At 35.8% G+C, this 26,965-nt stretch overlaps 1 protein-coding gene across 1 annotated transcript in view; it reads left to right on the top strand.

Moving 5' to 3' along the window:
* NBAS (NBAS subunit of NRZ tethering complex) overlaps nt 1-26,965 on the top strand; it is a gene marked incomplete at its 5' end in the record, with an annotated part of 190,198 nt that overhangs the window by 137,863 nt on the left and 25,370 nt on the right. The window contains 2 exons of the mRNA XM_084283852.1: nt 1,147-1,342; nt 22,757-22,896. Coding sequence (XP_084139978.1) covers nt 1,147-1,342; nt 22,757-22,896 — 336 coding nt within the window. The remainder of the gene's footprint in view (nt 1-1,146; nt 1,343-22,756; nt 22,897-26,965) is intronic.

The raw sequence follows: 26,965 nt of genomic DNA, 5'->3' as shown, positions 1-26,965 counted from the left end.
TCTGTCTTGTTAAGACAAATAAGAGAACATTAGTTATAAATCACACTCCACCTGGAACCACTTTCTTGATTTTAAATAAATAAATAAATAAGCTTTAATTTGAAATACTACTAAAAAAATATCAGAATAGCATTTACTGATGTTACATGGTAGTTTAGAGCCAGTAAAGTACCGAACACGTTATTCTGTCTGCAAATAGCTGGTTGGTTGAGTTCATGGTAATCTGTATGCTTTAAATGCTCTCACGTGGTTAGGATGTGTTCAGCATAATACACTTTTTAAAATTAAAAATTTTATTAATAGCTTTTTTATTTCTCTAAGTCAAGAAATAACAAAAATATTATTTTTTCTTTTAACATTTTTTCTTACCTTCTAGGAGTTACAGGCATTTTGTAATCATTATCATGTTAGGACATAAAGTAATCCACTTTGCTAAAGATGATGATGTAGGAAAATAAACAAATAGCTAAAGCCACAGGAGATACTAATTTGTGTATATGGAAAGTAAAAAAGGGATATGTAAGAAAATAAAGAATACAGGAGAATTTGAGCATTGGATAAAAAAAAAAAAAGTCACACCTGAAAAGCAAGCAGTCAGGCTGGTTTTATGTAAGGTCAAATGGTGTGCAGGTATAGGCATTGATCAGGACCAGTCACAATAAAACAGCTTTTATTTTTAAATGTTGAAATTTGGCATTGTTGTTATAAAATTGGCAGTCAAGGTAGTGTAGGAGACAATACATTACTGTTTGGATAGATGGAGTTCTATGGTCTTTATGTGGTTACTTGATTTTTGTTTTTTTAAAGATTCCTATACCACTTAATTTTAGGCACCTGGTTTACGAGGGCTCGTTTCTCTTCTGTCTCACGAAGGTGAGCTCTTTGAGAGATAGTGTCCTGCTTCTATGCAGGCATCTGTAGGGCATGATCATACTGCTCATGCTATTCTCTGTATTTCATATAGTGATTTTTGAGGGATCCTGCTTTTGCACAAGTTGAAAATTGTGTGTAACACAAGAATGGTATATGAGTCTTCTAATGAAATTGTGTATTGAATGTGGTTGTTAACAACTCTGAAAAGACAGGTAGGTAATATTTTGATTAGGATTATCAAAGTCTGTTTAACACAGTATTGTTTAATTACAGGGAGAAAGTAGTTTCTTCAGATGACCTCCTGGAGTGGTTGAGACCTTTCTGTGGTGATGACTCTTTACGTGTGAAACCTCGCATCAGAGTATTGCAAATACTGGAGCAAGCTTTCCATCTCAGTGATGAGGACAGCAAGCTGCTTGTGTACTTCAGGACACAAGCTGTTCTCAGAGCGTGCTGGCTTGAAACAAAGGTATTAAAACTGACTGCTGTAAATAGTAGCATGAGACTGTTCTTATGCGGGGATTATCTGATGAAATGTGAGTTTGTAGTACGTGGTTGGGATGTCAGTATGAGAACTAATCCTACCTTCCTTTTGAATCACTAATAAATAGCGATTCTTTGAAAAACAGAGTAGTTAATAGACTCCTCAGCTTTTGTTTGGGATCAGGAGTACATAATACCAAGCTTGATCAAACACTAATTATTTTTCTCTCTGTTATGCATTAAATTTTTCAATTTTTAATATTATCATAGAATCATAGAATCTTTTAGGTTGGAAAAGACCTCTAAGATCAAGTCTAACCATTAACCTAGCGCTGCGAAGTCTACCACTAAAACAATGTTCCTAAGCGCAACATTTGCATATTCTTTCTTATCAGACGATTTTGTCACTTTTATTTTCCTTTTTATCTATTTGTTGTGACGTTATAGTCAGAATTAGAGTGAGAATTACTGGCTCTTGTTACTTTTTTTCTGGGCTCTTAAGATACTATTCTATGAATGTGTAGTCAGAATATTAGGGACATGCTCAGCTGGAAAGAGTCGATCTTTAGGGAATGCATTTGGTCATAGTTAGAGGCTGCTACTGTTTCTTTTAGGAGGTAGCATCTAAGGCAGTAGTTTCTTAAAAAGGCTCATACCTTAACCTGTCCAAGTGAGAATTTTAAGTCTTTTTCAGTGTGAAGTGGGGAAAAATAAGGTAAATCATTCTTGCAAAAAGTTGTTCTAATCTGTTATTTGTTCCTCACTCAGAGTGGCAGAGTGCTTCTAGTCCAAACTTTCTAGTCTAAGTCAGATTCATTTTCATCCTGAATTAAAGGGCTAGAAAATACCAAGCTCTGATTTTCTAAAGCATATGTAAAACTTAATCTAAGACTAGTAAGGATCTTATAGTGAAAGTTTTCATGCATGAAACTGCTTGAGTTTATGAAGTAGAACATGGAAATATTAATGAATAACCAAAAAAAAAACAACACTTCTATGCGTGAATTTTTTTTAGCTGCTACATTTCACAACTCCTTTTGGTGAAATTATTAATATGAAAGTATGTATTACTACAGAGTTTCTACATTTAGTCTTCTAGGTACAATGAAAATATACAAAATGCTTATCAGGGAGAAATAATCTTGTCTTTGAAGCTTGTATCAATTGCTGCACATAGAATTATTAAAAATCAGTTAATTTACATCAATTTTCTGAATGATTTTTCTATGATTCTATCAACACCTTTCCCCTTCTGTCTCCAATGTTAAAACCTTGTGGAGCTAAAATATTTTTAATACTTCCAAAAAATCTTTGTACAAATGCATTTTGTGTTCATTTCAAACAAAAGCACTATCTCAGTTTTTACGTGCTTTACTAAGACTATCCAAGGGAATAATCACCATAATAATCTTAAAGAAAATGCTTATCCCTTGGCTCATTTAGAAATTACTTTTTCTCTTGGATTCACAATAATATCAGCACTTAACTCCGCAGTCACTCTTAGGATGTCTGTGATTGGTTTCTTCATCTTCAGTTTCTTTTGTTGTTAATATGCAGTGTCCTGTGTCAACATTTCTATTGCCTGCAACCCCCTATTGTGCTAGGTAAGCTCAAACTTTTCAGAGCTAATTAAATAAAAATGTGCCATACAATGCTGTAACATAAAATTTTCTCTATAAAGTATTTAGCTAAGTTCAAAAATAGTTCTTATAGTGAAAGTTACGCTTATACATACTTGTATAAAATAATTGTTTTTTCACCCCAGTTCCTGCTACAGAGTGCAATCATAAGAGTCCTGTTGGAACACACTTAAAAACAATTCTCATTTTCTTGTCAGTTCAAGCTAAATGTGATGGATGGGAACCCTTTGTTTTGAGTGAATATCTTGTGCTAGATAACTAATGAGTGGTTTAGACAGAATAGTCATATTAGTTTCTCTGTTAGGTACCAGTAATTGAAGTTCAGAGCTCTTCACTAACATCCAAGAAGGAAAGTGATTAACTAAACTATTTTTTTTATCTTCTAGTCAGCTGATGTCAAACACTAGTCTAGAAGATAGTGCTAGAAAGGGGAAACAATGACCTTATTTGATTGAATTTGTTCATTTTGTGAATTAACAAATGGGAGACAATAATAAGACAGCACATTGCAGACTGTTTTCTCTGTATTTTTGCTAGATGCATTTCATAATCCTTGATACATTACAAAAACAATAACACTGCATAATTCAGTAGTTGAGTGACTGCTGAAAAGTGAAGAGAGATTTGAATCCCAGCTTTTGGGAGAGCATTAATTAAGTTTCTCATACACAGGTGAGTGCTTCAAGTGTGAGGATGTAAAAGCACCATTGTGAAGGGGAAGTTAAAGCACAGTCTGAAAGTTCTATCAAATTGCTAGGTAAATGCAATTTGACCCATGGTAAACCAGGGTCAAAAGTAGACATAAGGAATTACATCTTTCAGAAGTGTGCTCAGACATGTTGAGATATCTGTCTGTTTCTGTAGGTATCTGGTTTTCTAACTCAACCACACCTTTGTTAAATTGGTCATCCTTTCTCATCCCACAAAGTAGTAAAACCCTTGATCACATTATGGAAAAAAAATATGGCCGAGGGACAACTGAATGCTGTTTTTAACTAGAGGATTGTGTTTAAAAGATTTATTAATGAAGTTCAAATTGTAAATGTTTCAAAAATGTGTTCATGATCTTGCTTCCAGACTATTCTATCTGTACTTGCTTGGCATTTTTGGCATGCTTCTAGAAGATCCCTCTTTTCCTCTACCATTTCTTCATACAGAAAGGGACACTAAATGTTGTGAAGGTTGTATGTGAATTCCTATTGAGTAAAGATAAATTTAATGATATTGCGGTGTTCAATTACCAGAAAATGTGTGAAAGCCACCCTCAGAGTGTCTACTAATCCTCTTAGTCAGGCTTTGCATACATCAAAGGGAGACTTAATATTTAATTATGCTGTAGGTGCTGTAAGTAGTGGTCCAACAAATCAATGTGCTGCTGGGAAACAGGCCAGTTCTTACAAAATTAAAAATGTACTTTATGGAAGCAGCTACCTATCAAACGGTCAGAAATACAGCAATTTCCAGTTCTCTAATGATTAGTTAACAAAATTAAAAATTCAGAGGTCCTCGTTTTTCAAAGGCTTGAGAGTCTTTAATTCACATTCCAGTAGCATCCCATCCTACTGGGAGGAGGAGGCATGTGTTGTTTTAATACCCTTGATGAATTTTATCTGAGTTCTTCAGGTTCTGTAATTTTCTAGTTAACTGGTGCATGAAAAATATGGGTCAAAATACCGACTCTTTTGTACATTAAAAAAAGTCTTGGGTGGGAGGTGAGAAAAATGTGGTTTAGAATGTTCATATCAAAGTTTGATTTTTATCTATCTAAGATGAGAAATACATTTGTTTTCATATCACGTGTAAAAATCTCATCTGTAATGACTTGCATCAGTGTCTAACATGCAAAATAACACCAAGTGGGTTACGTGTGTACAGTCATTCAATACAGTGACCAGTTACAGTACAAGAGAGGTTTTTTTACCAGGAAGTTGCAGTGGTTCTGTAAAGGTTCTGTAGGTAAACTAAGGGTTAGTTTAAGACAAGAAGTTAGCAATTGTGAAGCTTATATAAGACAGGTCTTTAAAGGATTGTTTAATTATTATGCAAATTGAAAATGTAATTACTATTTGCATACTACTTAAATGCAAATAGCTTTGTCATTTAGAGAAGGTAATCTCATTTAGCCTTTCCCCTCATATTGTTACATTTTTTTGTGATCTGGAGGGTATAGAGAGCTGCTTTTAAAAAGCTTTTTTTAAAATTCTAAGGGATGTCTAATACAAATTTGAGATTGTAACTTTAGGACCTTACTTATTTTATCTGTTACTTTTAAAATTTAACTTTGAAAAATAGTAAATTAATGTGTGTTTGGTATGTGCAGCCCCTCCCCCCACACACATTTGCTGTTCCTGCATATAGGCCTTCATGTATGTTGCATGCACACTGTATGTGTCTCAGCCATCTTTGTAATACCTACGTTAACGTAATGACTTTCTTAGCTAAGTCTCCATTGGCTTTTTTGTCTCTCTTCCCCAGTGTATGACAAATATGTATCTGTTTACGTATTTTTTCCATGACTTCATAAAGAAAGGTTTTAATGCAAATAATTGTGTCACATGACTTCCAACTTTTATCTAGTGCCTGTACTTGTGTCAGCTAGATTGGAGCACAAGTATATGGAAAGCAAAGAGGCAAGAGTTCCCAAGGCATTTTGCTGGAGGCATTTATCAGCTTTCTGATTGCAATGACCTGCATTTAGCTTGATCTGGCAAAATACAGGTGAAGGAACAGTATCTGTTTAATCCTCAGCCATTTTTTGTTGTGGAACATGCTTACTTAAAAGAAGGATTTATGCTCCTATCAACTTTGAGTAAATTTATTAAGATGATGTTTATAATTCTAGAGACATTGTTTCTCTACTGGTAATGCATAAAAATTAGGTTTAAGAAATTAAATGTAAGTTTTAATTAATATTTTAAAACACTAATTTCCATTTCTTGAAGATGCAATTTATCCATATGAAAACATGTAAATTGTATTTTTTTTCTGGAAACATAAACTGCTGTAGTGTGTATGATTGATTAAATACTTTAGGATGCAAATGAAAAATTTTCCATTAACTGCACAAGTAAAATGGATAAGACAAAGTGAAGAGAGAAGCAGTATAGCTTGAGTGAACATGATGGTTTCCAATGCAAGCCTTAGGTAGAACGATAATCCATGGCTACTGCGGTTGTTTTAGAGGAAGATAAATGTGATCTGGAGTGAATTCATGTGGAATAATTCACTTTCTGTAATAGGTCTTTTGTAATGAATGTATAGATGGGGAATGGTTTGAACAGTTGCATATTGTGCTTTTATCACAGCTTTAGAAAAATTAATATCTCACTAGTGAGATATTCAGAGTTATTAAGTTGCAAAGAAATGTATGGGTAAATGATAACACAACCTTAGGTTATGACTTTCTAAATTTGTGGCATTGGTCATACAGCACTGAAGGCAAGTCATACTGGCACTGTAGAAGGATTTTTACCTCTTTGTGATTTTGTATATGTTGTTGTTCCATGTTTTATAGGTCAGTAAAATTCAGAAAATGTCTCCTCTGTGTACCTTGCCACTTTTTTTTTCCTGTTGCTTACTCAATCTAAGTAAACAATTCCAGTCCTGTTATCTCACCCCAATTTTTTTCTGTCTGTTTTCTCTTCTCACCTCCATCTGAGCCTACTGAGATACGCAGAATACCTTTGAAATGAGATAATTGGAGAAGGAATATGATGTCCTTGTGGAAATTAACAGTATGTGTATCCAAACACCTCGATTGCTCTTTTGACATTAGCTGTACGTTAACCACAGGTCTCTGAATTTCAGTCAGTGAAGCTCTTTTGACTTGACGCGACAGTTCCCTAAAAGCATCCATTAATTTGTGTAAGCAAAAAAGCAGTCAGAAAATCAGCAGAAATGCTACTCTTTACCATATCATTCTAAACTGTTTTTTTTCCATCAAACGCTGATGCTATTTTAGAGTTCTGTAAACTCTGTATCATCCAAGGATCCCTTCTCAAGTATTCATTGAATAGTTGTTATTTCTTAGGCATTTCTAGTAGTTCATATTCATTGAAAGAGATTTTTTTTTCCATAAGAAAAGCAAGTGCTTCATATTCAACCTCTTTTACAGTGTATATAAACGCTAGTCCTTGTAGCTTTTCAAAATGTAAATGTCTGATGTTTATGAGGGCTTTTTTTAAATAAATCCTACTTTTGGGTAGGTATCACCCCAAAATTCCATGTGAATATGGCATTTAGATGTTCTTTTCCGTTACTTAGAATTATGAATCTAACTATGTTGTCATTATTATTACATAGAGACTCATCTCAGACTACCTGTTAACTGCTATGACTTTGACTACATCAAATTAAAAAGAAAAGCACCAATTGCTGTGCTTATGTAATGCCATTCTGTATGAGTGTTGCATTGTGTTGCTTACTTGTTTCTGATTCATTTTATGGCTGTAATAGACTTACTCATTTATTTAAATTTGTACAGCAACAATAATTTTGTGGTATCTATCCACTTGGCACTTTCAATGCTTCTGGTCCAGGTCATAAATATGGATAAATAGAGAAATCTTACATTAAAAAAAATAATTGTCTGTCATTTATTTTATTTTTATGTTTATTTATTTATTTATTTTAATAGATAGTGAAATATGACATTGAGTTGGAGTCAGTATCAACAACCTGTTGTTTCTAAAGTATCTAACTTTATCAGTATCTAACCTGTTGTTTCAGTTTAATGTGGGTTGTTCTTTATAAAAATACCTCTTTTAATTCATGTTACTCTATATGCAAAACAACATTTTGGAAGGATTCATTTTGACAAGTTTTCATTTAAATTAAAATGTTTTTTTTTTTTTTTTAATATAATTTTTCCTCTATTAGTAAGAATTGCAGACTTTGATCATCAAGACAGCAGTTACACATACAGTTGAATACTGGGAACTTGTGCTTACACTGCTCTCTTAATGGTCATGATAATCAGAAAAGGTAAACTGAAGAGCCACTTGCATAATGGGGAAAAATACTGATGCTAATTTAACAGCTTAAATTTAAAAGTAGCATTTAAGGATTGAAATCTTGTTATTTTCAGGCTAAATCTTCTATCACCTTTTCAGTTTTAAACGTATCTTTACCATACGTAGACTGCGAGGTTTGAAATAATGATTAATAGCTGGTGCATGCAAGTAAAATGGCTTACAAGTTTTTAAGATCCTTGTGTTGCATAGCTGTTATTTTTAGCCATAATTTACACAGATCCATTTTTTTCATATTAACTGACAATCAATGTATATTTTAAATTATATGTATGTTAATCTTCTCTTTAAATTCTATCCAGCTAGCTATATACATCTTTTAAATGCATTTTTTTCTTTATTCACCCTTATGTATCTCAATACCTGTGTATGGTCTTCAGAGGTTTTCTCTGTGCAGATTACAACAGAGTCTCCTGTAGAATACAAATGAATGGATTTTATTTTCTGTGCAAGTTATGCATTTTTATGCATTAGGCAACGCACTTGTGTTTACTGACTCTATATGCATTTCTTAGAAGTTAGTGAGCTGCATGTCAAGCAGATAAGGAATTAAGCAATATATAAATCAGTTTGGAAGAAAAAGGTTCTTGGGTATTTCTATGAGACAGGGAGCTCAACATGTGGCTAAGCCTTTGTTTAAGCCCTTACCATTAGGCTTTTTGGTTGGCTTATTTTTAAACTTGAATCCCATAACTTGCTTATCCTGTTCAGTGACTTTAGTTTGAGAAGGATTTGGCCTGTGACATCGTGCACATCCCTTCAGTATCTGTGTGCAGCAGGCTTTCAGAGGTGCTCACCACTCACAATCCTATTTTAATATGTGCAGTCTGTGGAGTCTAGCTTTGGGAGAAAGTACAAAATGTCTGACCTCAGAGTTTTCCCACCTCTGGGGTAGGAGACATGGTTTGTGAACACTGAGTTTGTCACACAAAACTCTTGACTTTGGTTTTAATTTCATATTAATTGCTCTAGGAAGATTAACATTTTGATGGCAGACACTTCTTTTCAGTCTTTCAGATAGTGGTTGTTTTTCCAAGGTCCTATGCTGTCATTATTCTTTTTGTGAGTTCAGGACGTGAGTAATGCTGCACCAAGAGCTCTTGTCTATGTGCTGTCTTAAACTCAGATGAAGGGGAGATAGTGAATTACGCCTTTGCTTTGCATTGCTGGCTCAAGTTATATTCTCATTAGTAATGGTAATGAAAAGTACTTTGAATGGGGGAGTGTGAGGTGGTGGTATTTTTTTATTTTTTTTTTTAAGTGGAGAACATGGACCATACTACATTATAACACAGATTTACAGATTTTCCTTAGTAAATATGTTGTTCTCTGTTAAATGGGGTAACTTCATAGGCATATCTTCAAAAACGTTTCCTTCAAATAACAGAATTTTATCCACAACATTGTACAGGCTCTAAATGAGATCATGGTGGTTTTTTTGTTTGTTTGTTTGTTTGTTTGTTTGTTTTTTACAGTGTTTTTTTCATAAAACAGAACTAAATCCTGTCATTACATGGGAGCATCTGTGAGCCTAGTAGAACAGATTTTTAAAAACTACCAATCTCTCAGCTGTGACTCATTACCTTATAATGTTTCCATTTATCAAAACCCAAAATGGGTTTGATGTAGGATTATCTACATACAAACTTGGCAGATAGAAAAATCGCATTTAAAATTGGCATGTTCCTCTACAATGAATGTTCCTCTTCTCATTTCTGAGAAGCTAAAGCTCATCTATGTAAAAGGATAGATGGACTTCTCAAATGACATACGTATGAATATTTTTTGTATATATTTTTTTTCTTCTGCAGTGGTATGGATAAACCATCATTTTATAATCTAAACCACAGCTTTATGTGGGTATTTTCAAAAGTAAAAGTTGTCTTTGCCCTTCCAAAAAACCAGGAAGTAACTATAGTACAAAGTCTGGAAGCTCAGTGAGGAAGCTGACGTGGTGTATGTCAGTGCATCACATTAGTCATTTGGCAGTATTCCTTCTTCTAGGAAGTCTTTTGAATTTAATTCTAAAACCGTGTGAATATTTATATTATACAAAGCGTGGTGCTGTATAGTTTTTCTTTAAACTGTGTTTCTTAACTGCCTTTAACTCTGTATGTGGCAGTATTGTGCTAGGACATGGAGCAAAAGGTACTATATCAAATTATTGCCTAAAGTTTTGATAAATACTGGGGAAAGAACTTCATGAATATATGAGGTTTAAGATGAGAACTATAAAATATATCAACAAGAAAACTTTAACCTCATTATCTGCAAATAATTTGGAATTGTTTATACATATTTTAATACATAGTTGTTTATCACCTGTGAGTTTTACTACAAAAGCAAATATTGGCTTAGCAAATGTGATCAAGATTGACTGATCCTTTCTCTCCCAAAGTCAGATTTCTGCTCAGTTTAAGATGGAATTCTGCGTTATGAAAATAGTTGGGTTCAACCGTCTTCTTACTGTGAATCTTTTCTATTCTTGAGGTCTCTGAGCATTGCATTTCTGCTGATTTGTCTCCAATTCTACTGTTAGAGAAGAAAAGTTAAGTACTTTGGTCCTTATTGTATAAGAAGTGAAGGATGTGGAAATACAAAGCAGGTGTAGATTAAAAGGTATCTAATTTCAACTCCATTTTGCTTTTCAGTTCAGGTAAAGAGAATTAAAAGATCTGGGTTTTGTTTCATTCCGTTGCCAATAGTTACTAATAGGTGAGGGACCACAGTGTTAGAAATCATGGCCATTTCAATGCTAACTTATTATTTAGAGTTCAATAGCACTGAGTTTTGTTATATATGAAAGAAGTCAATAGAACAGAACGGATGAAATGTCTCAAACAGTTTAGAACAAACAAGTATGAAAATTAACAAAAATAAAAGAATAAAAAGAGGAAACCCGAGACATTCTTATTTCATGTGCAGAGTGAATAGAGAGAAAGGGTAGCAGAGATGATTATGTTACTAATGGAAGTATTAAGACTCTTCCTTTAAGAAGAACTACCCATTGTTTTATTCACAGAATAAGAGTTTTTTACACAGTTACAAAATTAATGATGTATGGAAAGGTTGTACCTTTGCTTTCTTTGTAACATCTCAGGATTTTACTTCTATTCAGCTGTCTTGTGAGAGTACACAGTTCATGTAATGAAAATGGTAGGCTTACCTGAGTCCCTGTCTTCCCTCAATTTCACTTGGAAACTGCAGATGAAATATTTTTGGCCCTGTGTGTTTTCATAACAAAGATTTTAATTGATATGTGAGTACGTAAAGATGTTAGTGCTGGTTCATATCAAAGTCCAATCTAGCCCAATATTCTGTGTCTAACAGTGGTCAAAAAATGGGTGTGGAAGGAAAAAATAAGAAAAGGAGTATGTATGAAACTTACCCAATCATTGTCCTCATCTCTGGGAAGTCAGAATCACAGAATGTTTTGGGTTGGAAGGGACCTTAAAGACCATGTAATTCCAACCAGAATTAATTCCAATTAAATTCCAACCCGACCAGAGGCCGGGACACCTCCCACTAGACCGAGTTGCTCACAGCCGCATTCAACCTGGCCTTAAACAAGTCACAGTCAAAGGAATTTAATTAGGAGTAGGAAGTGGAAGCAGTTCTATGTGTCAACAACCTCTAAATTCCACAAGCTCTAATTACCACAAAGACCTAGGAAGTAGAATCTTAAAGTGAAATTAGGAAGAGCTACATTTTGAGCAGTAGGTGGGAATAATTTACCAGGAAGATACGAATCTTGTGTTTATATGTTAACTTAAAGTTGTAAACAAGTCAACAATTTTTAACTTGTTTACTTAAGTAGAAGAGCAAGTCTATCAGGAACCATTCTAGTTCAAACAGAAGCTAATGTTTTACTGCAAAATTATTGGATGAAATCGTGCATAATTAGTGTGTTGTGCATAACTTCTCCTCCTAGGAGTCTCTGAATTGTAGTGCATGTCTTGCAAAACAGATAACTAATTAACTCTTTTTTTTTTTTAAACTCTTTGTGTAAGTGTGGGTGAGATCTGTTCATAACCTGCCTTTAATCAGCTACCTCAAACTATTCATGCACAGCTCTGCTCTCCTGCTTGCTCTTGACTTCTGTTGGTGTGTGCACGTGCACACTTGGCCATATACAGGAAGCTGAATAATTGTGGATTATTCTTTTTCACCTCTTAGTACTTATTCTAGCCTGACTCTGCTGTGTCTCTGAAGATTTCACTCTCAATCACAACCTAAAAGAATTCTTTTTAGAACCACCCAGGTTTAGAAGTAATGGAATGCTGATAGTGTACTGGCGACAATATCACTTGTGGTTTTGCCCTTGAAAGCATTTAATGCTGCTCTGGTACATGAAGGTTTTTAATAAGATGTTTCAATATGTGCTTTTGTTTTTGCCATTATTTACAAGTATGTAACGTGTCTAGCATCAAGGTTGATGGGATGTCTAGCATCTTGAAACAGTCTGAAGAGAGTGAAATGAAAAATAGTGTTTAAAAGCCCCTCATCTTATCTTTGCAGGGTCAGTAGCTGTACAGTTTCAGGAAGAGAACGTCTGCCCTTTTTTTTTTTTATATATAGCTGAGGACTTTTAACATTTGTGTTCATAGTCTTATATGAATATATATGAATTATATGTTATATCTCTTAAATATCTTAATTTGTAATATTATGTCCTTTGTAACAAGCTTTTAACTTTGCAGCCCTGATGATTTACCTGTTTAGATTATATTGTCTTTAAAGTAAGACTTCTATTTTTGTGCTGTCAACTGTATACAGATGCCAATTACAGAATTCAAGCCATTATTAGTCCTTTCAGTTATTGCTTATAAATCATATTAAGAAGCCTTAGCATCAGAATTCCTTATCTTGAATCCAAGTAAAATCCTTCATGTCAGATATGCCTATTATTTTAAAATGTAATGTAGATAAAGTCTCTACCACTGGAGCCTGTGGTGGGGTGAATAAATAAAAACTTAATGCATTTACAAGGGAGTCCAAACAAATTGAGAATGCATTGTAGCAGTAAGGGGCTACTCAAATGCCTGTTTATTGTTTCTATTTTTGATGCCTTATTAATTCAAACTTACACTGCGGTGATGAACGTGAACATATTTTGAGATGCTTACATTTACAGTCTGGCATATGTAACAAAATGAATTTTATAATCATGTAAAGCAATAGGCTGTTGGTTGCAGCTCTTGGAAACCACAAATATCTCTGCCTTTAATACCAAGAATTGGTTTTAAGCATGAGTGTAACTTTTTTCAAGCAGTAGCAAACAGTTACAATGAAGGAAAATATTTTTTTTCCTGATTTTTATGACCCATATTCTTTGGTTAGAAACACCCTTATCAATTATTTCCTTAGAACATTAGTACTGAACAAAATCTGTTGATGAAAACTATGGCTCTGCCATGCTTAGAGAGTAAAATATATAATATGCTGAACGGATTTGGTTGGGCAGAGGCAGGTAGGGGTGTGTTTGCTTCAGTTTTTCTGCTCACCACTCTCACATGTAAGCAGACATTTTGTTTTTATCTCAGGGGAAGGAGGAGATTGGATTCACTGATTCTTTTTCTGTATCTTTCTATTATTACTTCTGCTTGCTTAAAACACTCTCTAGGTCATCAGCCAAATTGGTTGGTGTCAGATTCTCAAATGAAATGCTTTATCACTTAAACTATATTACAACTCTATCAGATGTCTGTCCTCCTAATGTAGGAAAACGTTATATAGGGGATAGTTATGCCTCTGGGACACAATTTAGATATAGTGATATATCACTGTTTCTGTAAATACTGATTTAAACTAACTTCAAGAGTGAGATAATGTACTGAACCGAACACATGGTTCAGTTGTTGAGTTACTCAGTTACAAACACAAAAATTACCTTTACCAGTCATATATGATGTCCCACAGCTTTATTTAACCTTATTATTCTTCAAGTTTATTTAACCTTATTATTCTTAAACATCTTTGTTTGTTTGTTTTTACAAAATACCAATTTTCAAAAGCTGGTAGAACACAAGTTTGAGGGAACTCTTCATATTTGGACTCTTTCATGTGTGTTGCACTTGGGTCTCTAGAAAGCAGTAACAAATCCATAGAGTAAGATGATAAGTCAAAACTTAGTGCGCTCAAAGTGGGTAAAAGTTTCAACGTTTTGGACAGCTAATACATTTAATCTATAAGGGAAGAGAACTATATATAAATCTTTGAAAAATTTTATTGTCAGGCAGAATACTTTGATGTTTTATTAGAGGAGGGATTGTAAATGCATTAAGGTGGTTGTTGTTTTTTTTTTTTTTTTTTCCATACTGGATATGAAGAATGTGCATTCCAGGATTGTTCAGAATGCCTGAAGTAAGATAAAGGGTATGTTTGTGCCCAGATAATGTACTGTTGAAGAGATTACAAGTACCTCAACCAACTGCCAGACTCCTTTTATTTTTTTATACTTCAGCAGTAAAAGCACTCATACCCCTATACTTCATATTTGTTATATAAAACAAAATGTTTTTAAAAGCTTGTAGGAAACTTCTTTGATATAATGCCCTTGTAATAAAGTGATGTGAGAACTAAGGTATTGTGGCCGATTGCTTGATAAATAACTGGACTCCAGAAAATAAATAAATAAATCATAAAGTGTTTTGGTCTTCTTCATGTTTGCAGGTTATATCAAGTTCAGTGTAAGACTTTCCCCATAGGAAAATGGATGATTGAAGAAGATACACTCTGTTAAATCTCATGAATCTGCTATTAACAAGCAGACTGTAGCTACATGAGGAAAAAAATAGTGCTTTTGACAACTGAAGTCATGTAATTCAAAAAGGTATATTGTGTGGCTGTGCTCAGAGACACCAAAAATATTAGAATCATAGAACAGTTTGGGTTGGAAGGCACCTGATCATCTAGGTCCACCCCTGCCACGGGCAAGGACACCTTCTACTAGGCCAGGTTGCTCAAAGCAACCTGTCCAACCTGGCCTTGAATACCTCCAGGGATGGAGCATCATTTGGGCAACCTGTGCCAGTGCCACACCACCCTCATAGTAAAGAATTTCTTTCTATTTTTTCCTTATATCTAATCTAAATCTACTAAAAAAAGTTTTAAAATGTTACCTGTTGTCATACTGCTATACTTCCTGTGACAGAGTCCCTCCTCATCTTTCTTGTAGGCCCCCTTCTTTAGGCACTGGAAAGCTGCTATAAGGTCTCCCCAGAGCCTTCTTTTCTTCAGGCTGAATAAACCAAACTCCTTGTCCTGGTTTCAGTTAGAACAGAGTTAATTTTCTTCCTAGTAGCTGGTAGAATGCTATATTTTGGCTTAGGATGAGAAGAGTGCTGATAACACCCCGATGTTTTAATTGTTGCAGAGCAGTGCTTATACTAAGCCAAGGACATCTCAGCTTCTTGCTCTGTCCTGTCAACGGGCAGGCTGGGGGTGCAGTAAGAGCTGGGAGGGGACAGACCCAGGACAGGTGACCCAAACTAGCCAAAGGGGTATTCCATACCATCTGACGTCATGCTAAACAATATATAGGGGTGGCTAGCCAGGGGAGGGGGCCGGACTGCTTGGGGTTAGGCTGGCATTGGTTAGCGGGTGGTGAGCAATTGCATCATGCATCACTTGTTTGTACACATTATTATTATTATTATTATTATTATTATATTAATAATAATCATTATTATTATTTTCCTGTCTTATTAAACTGTCTTTATCTCATCTCACAGGCTTCACTTTCCATTTCTCTCCCCCATCTCAGAGAGAGAGGGGGGAGAGTGAGCGAACAGCTACGTGGTGTTTAGCTGCCAGCCGGGTTAAACCACGACACTCCCTCAGCCTGTCTTCATAGGAGGGGTGCTCCAGTCCTCTGACCATCCTCGTGGCCCTCCTCTGGACTCGTTCTAATGTCCTCCATGTGCTGGGGGCCCCAGAGCTGAACTCAGTGCTCCTGGTGGAGTCTCACGAGAGCAGAGCAGAGGGGGAGAGTCACCTCCCTTGCCCTGCTGGCCATGCTGCTTTTGATGCAGCCCAGGATAGGGCTGACTTTCTGGGCTGCAAGCACCCATTGCTGACTTAAGTTCAGTTTTCCATCCACCAACATCTGCAGGTATAATGTAGAATGAGGTTTGTGTGTGTAAATCTACCCTGACACACAGAAAGACACTGAAATTAAGATGACATCAAATTAGGTTTAGGATCCGGAAGAAAGAATTTTGGAGATCTGCTTTTCTAACAAGCTTTTTCCAGTTACTCCCTGCATTTACGACAGAAACTTGTTTAGTAAAACAAAGGTTTTACTAAGGATTTATCATCCATGAAAGAGACGTCCTATAAAAACATGAAAAGGTTAAACAAATCATTTTCTCTGGATATTTATTCAAGTTTTTTTTCTTTTTTTTATATCTACTGTTAAAAATTTAACCCCCAAGTCCTTCTCCGCAAGGTTGCTCACTATCCACTTGTCACCCAGCCTGTATTTCTCTTTGTGATTGCCCCAACCCATCTGTGGGACCTTGCACTTGGCCTTGTTGAACTGCATGAGGTTTGCACACCTTTCGAACCTATCTCTATGGATGGCAGCCCTTCCCTCCAGCTTGTTGACTGCACCACTCAGCTTGGTGTCATCAGTAAACTTGCAGAGGGTGCACTCAGTCCCACTGCCCATGTCACCATCAAAGATGTACCTCAGATCAAAAGGCCTGACTTTTGTCTTCTGGCATGCTATAGCTGCTAAAGGCTGTAGCTAAACATTGTGCCCCTAATATAATATATAATATTATATTTATATAAACATATTTATATAATAATTATATAAACATATTTATATTATAATATAAATATGTTTCAGTAAGTAAATATATTTGATAAAAATGGAGTGATTTTTGCTTTTTTTATTAAGCAGAGATAATCTGGGATGAGTCACAATTCCTTTATGGACCATCATAACCTCTGCCAATTAATTACAGGAGAAACCGAGAAAAAGAGGTAAAAGCGAAGAGCTCAGAAGGAGAACATAAGATTGAAAGTATTTGATTCAGACAGCTTGTGGGATGTAGTGCAGTTTTCAACAATGGCTGCATAAGCTGTGTCATTTGTGTAGCACGTATTTTTCTTTTTTAATATTATTTTAAAGAACATTAGCATTATGCAAATGCTTGTGTTTTCTTGATTTTAAGTGTATGTAGTCTCTTGTTGACCATTAAATTGTGTGTTTTAACAATTTAACATAAGGTCAGATTTTATTTAATTTGTATTTCTTTTTATAATCTATCACAAGTATCATTTCTAAAATTAATTCCCCTAATTGTCTTTCCCATTGTGGTGTATACTTGTGCAGCCTTTTATTTTAATGTGAGGCATAAAGTCATCTGCCTTCTACTGCCAAAGAGAAGGCACAAAACTAGGGGAAGTTGAGACAGAATTGGGCATATCTGTTCTTAAAACTGAAAGTCCTGCTTTCCTTTTCCGTTTTTGCTTTTTCATAGGCCTTTCAGATCATCTGAAGTTCAAGTGTACTCCTTGCTAGCTTGCTGTAGGCCTCATTAACCTGGTTAGTGACAGATTCTTCTTTTCAGACCCTTCTGCTACCAGGGGTCTGAGCAGTTTGTGGCAGGTTATCTGTGCATAGCCTTGAATGTTTTAGAGGGATGTTTCTGTTTTTAATTAAGAATTAAAAAAGGGGGGGGAGGGTGCACATGAGGAATTTATAGTATCGTATTACCTACCACGGTTTTAAAGGTGACCATGCTACTAGAAATGCAGCGCCTTCTTGCATTGCATCCTTTAGAGTCAGCTGAATCGATCATTCAGAGTCACTACAAAGAGTGTGTTCAGTTAAAATGGAATTTTTAATGTCTCTGCTCTTTTGCTGTGGTACTACAACAAGGTGACAGGCTTAACTGTAACCTTGGTGACTTCATCTCTGCTAGCTTTTGGTTCTTATAAAATGAAATGTCTACCTTTTAACACAGACCATGCCCTGTTGACAGGGCATGACACCAAGTTAGGTGCGTGTGTCGATCTGCTCGAGGGTAGGAAAGCTCTGCAGGAGGATCTGGATAGGCTGCACCGATGGGCTGAGGTCAACTGCATGAAGTTCAACAAAGCCAAGTGCCGGGTCCTGCACCTGGGGCGCAATAACCCCAAGCAGAGCTACAGACTGGGAGAGGAATGGTTGGAGAGCTGCCAGGCAGAGAAGGACCTGGGAGTGATGGTGGATAGTCAGCTGAATATGAGCCAGCAGTGTGCTCAGGTGGCCAAGAAGGCCAACGGCATCCTGGCTTGTATCAGGAACAGCGTGACCAGCAGGGCGAGGGAGGTGATCGTCCCCCTGTACTCAGCTCTGGTGAGGCCGCACCTCGAGTACTGTGTTCAGTTTTGGGCCCCTCGCTACAAGAAGGACATGGAGGTGCTTGAGCGGGTGCAGAGAAGGGCGACGAAGCTGGTGAGGGGCCTGGAGAACAAGTCCTACGAGGAGCGGCTGAGGGAGCTGGGCTTGTTCAGCCTGGAGAAGAGGAGGCTCAGGGGTGACCTTATCGCTCTTTTTAGGTACCTCAAGGGAGGCTGTAGCGAGGTGGGGGTTGGCCTGTTCTCCCACGTGCCTGGTGACAGGACGAGGGGGAATGGGCTTAAGTTGAGCCAGGGGAGTTTTAGGTTAGATGTTAGGAAGAATTTCTTCACTGAAAGGGTTGTTAGACATTGGAACAGGCTGCCCAGGGAAGTGGTGGAGTCACCATCCCTGGAAGTCTTCAAAAGACGTTTAGATGTAGAGCTTAGGGATATGGTTTAGTGGAGGGCTGTTAGCGTTAGGTCAGAGGTTGGACTCGATGACCTTGAGGTCTCTTCCAACCTAGAAATTCTGTGATTCTGTGATTCTGTTTCTGTTGCATATGACTGCTTCCTCTCCATGCTTTCTCTTAGCCTTGGAAAGAGAAGAGAATACAGAGGAAAACCAGTGCTCCTAGTATAAATGTATACACGTGTATATTTTTATACAGCTATGTTTATTTTTAAGCATATTAATATTATATATTAATATAACAAAATTAATTATTAAGTCAGTTCAATCCCTTGCTTCAAGATCATGCTTTATTGTAGTAAGGAGCTATCAGTTTGTGTTTTTTTTTTTGGTGGTTTGAGTTTAACTTTTATTTTTAGAGAACTGTAAGGAAAGAATTAGAGATAGGATAAGTTATCATGTCAAAGTGGAAAGCTGTGTGGAAACTATTTAGAGCAACTACCTTGATTTACTACATAGTAGATAGTATACCTTACAGGTCTTTAACTTAAAATGGACTCTTCTCTTTTAGAAGAATAACAATGTATTGAAAATAAGTTTTTAAATGTTTTATTGTTATCTGTGTTTCTGTTACTCGGTGTTCATCTGCTTAGGATTTTTCTAGGCATGCTAGTGGGCAAACCATATATAGATTTCAATCCCCTTGATTGTAAAGACGTACACACCAGTTAAATACAGCTGCTTCCCAGAAGGTACAATTTTAGACATTGTGCAATCTTGTTGAAACCAGTGGGACTACTTATCAACATGTGATGTGAAGTGTGTACACAACCCTTGCGGAATCAGCATGTATTTGATGATGTTTTCAACTCAGAAATGCTTTAGAAAATATTCCTGATACAGTTGACTGTGACCATTGTCGGAAATGCTCGTGCATTCTTCCTGCTAAAATGTAGATTTTAGACCTTTGAATCTCAGCTTTTCTTTTCCAAAAAGAAGTTTTAATAACCGTGTTGTCAAAGAAATGAAGTAATGCTTAAAACTTCCTTGAAACACAGGTGTCTGTAGAATATAGAGTGGTGCATCTATATTCTCTATAATAAGATGATGTAAATCAGGGAAAAAAGATGAGGTATAAAAAGATGAAAGAGTGGGAAGTTTAAGGTAGGATAAAGCTAGTCTTTTTGGGGGTGGGGGAAGGTAAATATACTTGTCATCTTCCCTTCAACACTTACGTATTTTCCATTTTTACTCTTTCATTAATCTTCCATTTCCTCAGTGCTACATTTTAGATCCCCACATTCAGCCTTAAAAGTACACATGCTTGCTGCTGCCTCTGTTGCTACCTTTTAATCTCACCTAGTTCACAATAAATTGAAGCAATGTGCATTAAAAATACCGTATGAAAAGTGAATTTTGAATAGTTCTTTCTTAAAGACTATAAATAACACTGTGGAACATTCACTTTATTTTTACTACTTGTAGTGTGAAATGCAGGCGATTGTAAAGAGGCCATTGTAGAAAGAAATGTTTCAGAAATACACAGCATGTTTAAGAATATAAAGTTAATTCTCCTTGATCACATTAATGTGTTTTGTTAAAAGCAATTATGTTGCAAGGATCCAGCTGTCCAAAACAGTACCTTATAATGTTAGATTAATTAGCATCATAAAAATGTAAACCAGTCTTTAAAGATACATTATTATGTCATGTTACTGAAATTCAGTTCATGTTGAATATGATATCTGATCTACTATCATCTACTCTTTACTGCCAAGAACTCAATTTCTGTGGCAGCTCTTCTCATCTTTTAATACTAATGGTATTAAACACTCATGTGCCGTTTCTCGCCCTTCTTATGTCTATCATTAGAAAGAGTTAAACATTCAGTCTGTTTTGAAATAACATGCTGTTCGTGCAAATATCCTAGAATGTACTTAATGGGCCATCCGTAATGCTAGCTGTTTGGTCTAAAAACTTAGAACTAGTTGTCTGAGAAAGGAGTCTGGGGACAGATGAAGTCATCTAAATGCTAGAGTTGCTAGATTGCTAAATATTTTTGATCCCTAAAGGGACATAAGACATCCTAACCTTTTACCTTTTCCTGTTCTTCTCCCTTCTCTTTTCATCTGTATGATTTAAATAGTGAAGATAATCATATTTCATCTCAGCAAGCATAGGTGGAATTTAGGGATATTACAAGTGGGTAATTGATATCTGCTGTGTGACATTGCAGTACAGGGAAGTATTTTAAATGGAGAGACCTCAGAAAGGTTGTTTCTCTATCTAAAATGATCTAGTATGCGGTATTTTCAGATATACCCTGGAGAAAGAAGTAAACTTTTCAACACTAAATATTTTAAAGTCACAAATTACGTAGGTAACTCAATAAATGCATCAGTAATTTGTTTTCCACCCTCTTTTGAAAAACTTGTCCTTGATGTATCAGAGTCACTCTGAGAAGATGGGAATACAATCTTTAATCTTTTAAAGTAGCTGTAGAACTAAGGAAAACTTAGTCCGTGTTTGAAGTCTTAGAACTACTTGGGCTTAAACAAAAATGTTAACTTTTAATGCTGTGTATTTTCAACTGAATTATAAGATGTAACTGAAGTGTTTGATATCCCAGAAGTTTTCAAAGTTTGGAGGAAAAATTTAGTGTTGGAATGTGTTAATAACAGAAATGGAGCTACCTTGTTATTGTAACAAATTATTTTTAAACTACAAGAACTTTTGTGTGTCAGGCAGACAAGGAATAGCTATTTCGTTTAGCTATTCGTAAAGCCCTCCTAGTGTGATACCCAAACTTTTAAACAGAAGCTGCTTCTCATTTAGCAGCAAGCTGGTTTTCATTTATAGCAACCTTCCTTGAATAGTCAGACTTCACACTTTTTTACCATGCAAACTGCAGGCAGTAATTATCTGTAATAGAACCTGTCATCAGCTGAAGTGTATTCAAGTTCTTAACAGCAGCTGTGTGTTTTGAACTTAGATGGACACTTTTCCTGAGACAGAGTTATCTGCTGATAGGGTTTTTCTTTTTCATAAGCTCAAATACCTATACAGAGAAACACTGTAATGCTTGTCAGCAAATGTTCTTCATTGAGTAAATGAATTAAAATTAACTTCCAGTACTTCTTCCTCTGGGAGAAAAGATTAGATGATAAAAATTCAGGTAAAACTATTGAATTCTCAGAGGTAAGTGAGAGTAATATGTATTACAGAACTAATACATACATAAAGTTGGAGAGCAACTTTTTGCTCAGTCAGATAATAGGATCATATCATAGAATGTCTTGGGTTGGAATGGACCTCAAAGATCACCCAGTTCCAACCCCCCTGCCGTGGGCAGGGACGTCACCCACTAGATCTGGTTGCTCAGGGCCTCATCTAACCTGGTCTTGAACACCTTCAGGGATATAATGGCAGGACAAGGAGGAATGATTTTAAACTAAAAGAGGAGAGATTTAGATGTTAGCAGGAAATTCTTGACTCAGAGAGTGGTGAGGCACTGGAACAGGTTGCCCAGAGAAACTGTGGATGCTCCATCCCTAGAGTGGTTGAGGCCAGTTTGGATGAGTCCATGGGCAACCTTTTACCTTAAGGTCCCTTCCAACCCAAGCTGTTCTAAGATTGGTACTATACATGCCCATTGTTTAAAAGTATATATATATATATGGAGAAAAGAAAATGTAGAAAAATTAAGATTTTTTGGATGTATGAAGAGTATAGATGTAAGACTCCGCTAATCAATTAATGTACTTTTGTGGAGGTATATCATTTTGGGAACATACACCTAAGTCATTTCCCATTGTTTGTGTGCTTTCCTGTTTTATTTGCATGTAATTGAAAATGAACGGTAAGAAAATGGCTTTCTGGGAAAATTACATTGGCTGTGTTCCTGCGTTGTTTTACAACAGCGATGTCCTTTACAGATAGCTTGTTGCTTTAAATTCATAATTTTAAAATGTTTGTTTTTCTTTCAGGTAGAGATAACAGATATTGAAAATGAAGAACAAAGGTACAATCTGTTCTTGGGACTTCTGGAATCTAGTCACAGCCTGTCTGAGTTTCAGCACTTGGTTTTACTCCTTCAAGCATGGCCACCTATGGAAATGAGCAACAGGTGAGCATTTCTTCAAGCAAAAAAAGTTTTATTGATTGATCATATCACATAACTTTCAGTCAGTGAGTTCAAACATGGTTAAGAGGAGTATGGCTTTTCAGAAAGATCATTTGGGGAAAATAAATGGCTTATTAAAAGTAGAATTGAATCAGTTTCTTTTAGAAGGTATATAGTATGCCTCACGCAGAAGACAGAACAATTTTATTGTCTGAATTATTGCACAGGAGGTTTTTCCAAGTACTTGAATTTAGAGTTACATATTTTACTCTCACTTTTGCCAGTATGTAGAAAATCCAATAGGAAGTTCTGACTTGCCTTTTTTTTTTTTTTTTTTTTTTTTTTAATAATTCTACTTCAAGTTATGCTTTACAGAAATGTCTTTGAAAGCTAATGTTCATATGCGGCAGACAAGCTGCAGAAGGTCTGTGCAGTTAATGGTACCAAGCAATGGTGCTTTTATTTTCTCGATCCAATGCCTCTCATTTCTGTTTCTAGATGAAATATCTGAAAGCAAAGAATTTATACTATGGCAGGACATATCCACAAGATTCTAGCCCAACAATTTAAAATGAAAATAATTGTTTAAAATTTCAGCATGGCACCCATCAGAATGGGTATTTATTGAAACTGTTTACTGAAAATTATGATTTGGGACATCTTGACTACAATTTTATTTATTGTTTCTTTTGTTTTTGGCTGTGACTTCCTGAACATGCTTAAAGGTAACAATTTCAGTTGTTCCATTCTGTAACAGACTCTTGATTTCTAAGATAAAAGGATTCATACAATCTTACATTAAGGCAAAAGTCACACATCCTTCAAGGAGAGCAGTAATATTAGTACACTTTCTGGCTAGCCAGTGCAATGTAGCATAGTTAGGTTAGAGATATTAAATTATACTTTCTTTGGATTGCTTTGATGGCATTGATTGCAACCTGTTTGAATTTGAGGACTACACTCCCCAAAGTGTTTATGTACATTGATTAGCCAGAGAAGTTCGGGTCTACCTTTTTATGAACAATAATTCTTTTTTTTTTGTACTTGTAGAGAACCAGTCCATTAGAATCTAATCTGTAAAGATTATTCACCTTCAAGCCTGCATTTTGTTTGCTATTTCTGAATGAAAATTAATCTAAATCCTATATGACATTTTTATGAACTAAATATTTTCTTCAGTGCATTGTGAATTACAAAGATTGCTGCATGATCTGTCACAAATATATATTCCAATTTTCCTTTTTAGTTTTAATTGTATCTGAAAAATTTGATGCCTTCCAGTGTGTGGGGAACTGTCAGACTTTGTTCAAGGTAGTGTTTAGATTTACAAAAAACAAACAAACAAACAAACAAAAATAAAACAAAACAAAACAAAAAAACATAACTTACGGAGCACAGAGGAGAGTGAAATATTGCTGCAAAACAATCAGCAAAAATTTTTCTCCTTGGGCTGAACAGACAGTCTGAAGATTTTGTGAAAGCAGAACATTTATAAATAGACAGTTCTTGTTTACTGTTCTGTGATAGAAAAAAAAAAACACATAAAAATTATTTAATTTTATCTCCCACTTGGTGTTATTTCTTCAGACTCTTTGTCAAGTGAAAAAGAGAAAACAAAATAATGATTAAATGTTATTTGTATTCACAACTAACAGTGGATTAAATTTCAGAGGTAGGATGCATCTTAGTTTCGAGATATGGGTAGCCTGAAAATTTGTACAAAATACTTTGAACACCCATAGTGTAAGTCATTTAGGATCTAAAGCAGTGTAGCTACTAGACATATGCATAATCACAATTCTAACATAAAGAAATCAATGTAGCTAAGATAAGGGGCAAGAGAACTTCTATTATCTGCCTTGACTATGCTCATGTCAGTTTTGTACTGGGAAGCCCACAACTAAGTGCAGCACTCCAGATTTGTCTCACTTAATGCCAAGTGGAGAGGAAGGAACACTTTCCTTGACCTAATGGCAATGCTTATGCAGTTCAGGATGCTGGTGGCCTTCTTTGATTTGAGGGTATATTTCTGGCTTATTGTCACCTTGCCCACCAGGGCCCTCAAGTCTTTTTCTGCTCAACTGTTCCAGCTGGTTGGCCCAGCCTGTACTTCTGGTTATTCCTCCCCAGGTGCTAGACTTTGGATTTCCCTTTGCTGGGCAGAGATAAGCCACAGAAAACTCGTTACTCCTCCTAAGGCCCATCGGAATGGCAGTACAACCAACCTGTGTATCGCCCACTATTTTCTAGTTTAGTATCATCTGCAAACTTTCAGAGGGTTCACTGTCTTATCATCATCCTGGTCTTCAATGAAGAAGTTAGAGTATTGGCCCCAGTACCAACCACAGGGGTGCACCACTGTTCACTGGTTTCCAACAGGACTTTGTGCCACTGATAACAACCCTTTGATCCTGGATTATCAAAACCAGTTTTGAGTCTACTTCTCTGTCCACTTATCTAGCCCACCCTTCATCAGTTTGTCAGTCAGGGTATTATGAGCATTGAAAGTATTGTTGAATGAAGGTATGTAACATCAACTATCATCCAGTCATTTCATTGTAGAAGGTTATCAGGCATGATTTCCACATTTTAAATCCATGTTGACTAATCTCAGTCACCTGCTTGCCTTCATATTCTTGGAAATACTTCTAGGAAGATTCGCTTCATCTCTTTACCGGAGATCGAGGAGAGACTGACTGGCCTGTGTCTTAGCATAAAGTCTTAAGGAACAAACTGAAAATTTATCCTCTGATTAGATTTTCATTTTTACTTTTGTTTTAAACAATTTCTGTTATCAGTTGAACTTTGGTGTCTTTCTTCACTGCTTTGTCTTTGCTATGAGGCATCGGAAATCCTTCAGGAGGAATTGCCCCCTTCTCTTTCAGTAGTAGTAGCTACCTTTACTGATTTCATGGAGAATCTCTGACTCATGATTCCATAACATGATTTACAGTGCAGGCTCAGGAAGTTTTCCTGAGCTCAGCACTTAATTCACTTTCACTGTTTACAGGGAAATAAAGAGTAGTTCAGATTTCCAGTTTTCTTTTGAGTTTGCCTAAAACTCTAGACAACCAAAAATTAAAATAACTTTGATTATGTTAATAGTAACGAAAACAAATTTTTGTTTGGTTGTTTTGTTTTTTGTTGTTGTTTTTAAAGGTGGGCGTCACAGGTTGCATTTCCCACTGTTACTTTATTCTTCAGCTCTTTCTGCTAGCTAGAGGAGTAGGAAAGACCTTGCAGTCTGTTCTCTTCCCTGCTTTAGCTGTGTTTTTCTCAAGGAGAAGAGAATTGAGGTTGTGTCTTGAAAGAAGAAACAGAGATGTTGTTTTCCTGCCCACCCCTCCCCTCCTAACCCTCATCATTCTTTTCTCATTAGGAATGATGCATCTCTAGTTTCTTCGTGTTTCTTTGTGGCTGTGGTTTTGTTCAGTTTTCCCTCTCCTACTAGAAGTTGTCCCAGTAGAAAAATTTATCAAAGGTGGGACAGTTTGCTCTCTCCTGAGGTCTTTGTGTTTATACTCTCATTGCTTTTCTGTTAATATCTGTTTTGTTTCTGTTATTAACAGTACTTGCAAAGCTAAGTGCTTTATAAATTCTGTATCTGCAGTCTTCAAAGCCCTCCTTTCTTATGCATTTCTAGTGCTTTCAAGGAATGTGCCTGGCATTTTAATAGTGGTCAGCATGGTCATAGTTATGATTGTTGCAAATTCATTCCCTCCACTTAGTTCTATAGGCTCAGTCATCTATATTTGGAGTTTTGTTTTTTTTTGGAGGGAAAGTGTTTTTGTTTATTTTTATTGTTTTTAAATAAGTCTAATGGACAAACAGTAAGTACATTACAAGGACTTAATCTAAATTAAAATCTAGGCTAAAAAATAAACTATTGTTTAAAAATAAAAGCACAAAATTTGTATCTTTTTGTCTAAAGGAATATGTTTGGTGTGCAGAGACATTCTCAAACAGATTTTTGGCATTCATAGTAAGCGTGCTGTCATCAGAATGAATTTGCATGAACTCAAAACATGAATAGTTAATAATGATCCAGAAATGAAGCGTTGTCCTCATTCCA

This window comes from Netta rufina, assembly GCF_964035555.1.
Source record: "Netta rufina genome assembly, chromosome: 3".
In the NCBI taxonomy this organism is placed as follows: domain Eukaryota; kingdom Metazoa; phylum Chordata; class Aves; order Anseriformes; family Anatidae; genus Netta; species Netta rufina.
This window is presented reverse-complemented; position numbering and strand designations above follow the sequence as displayed.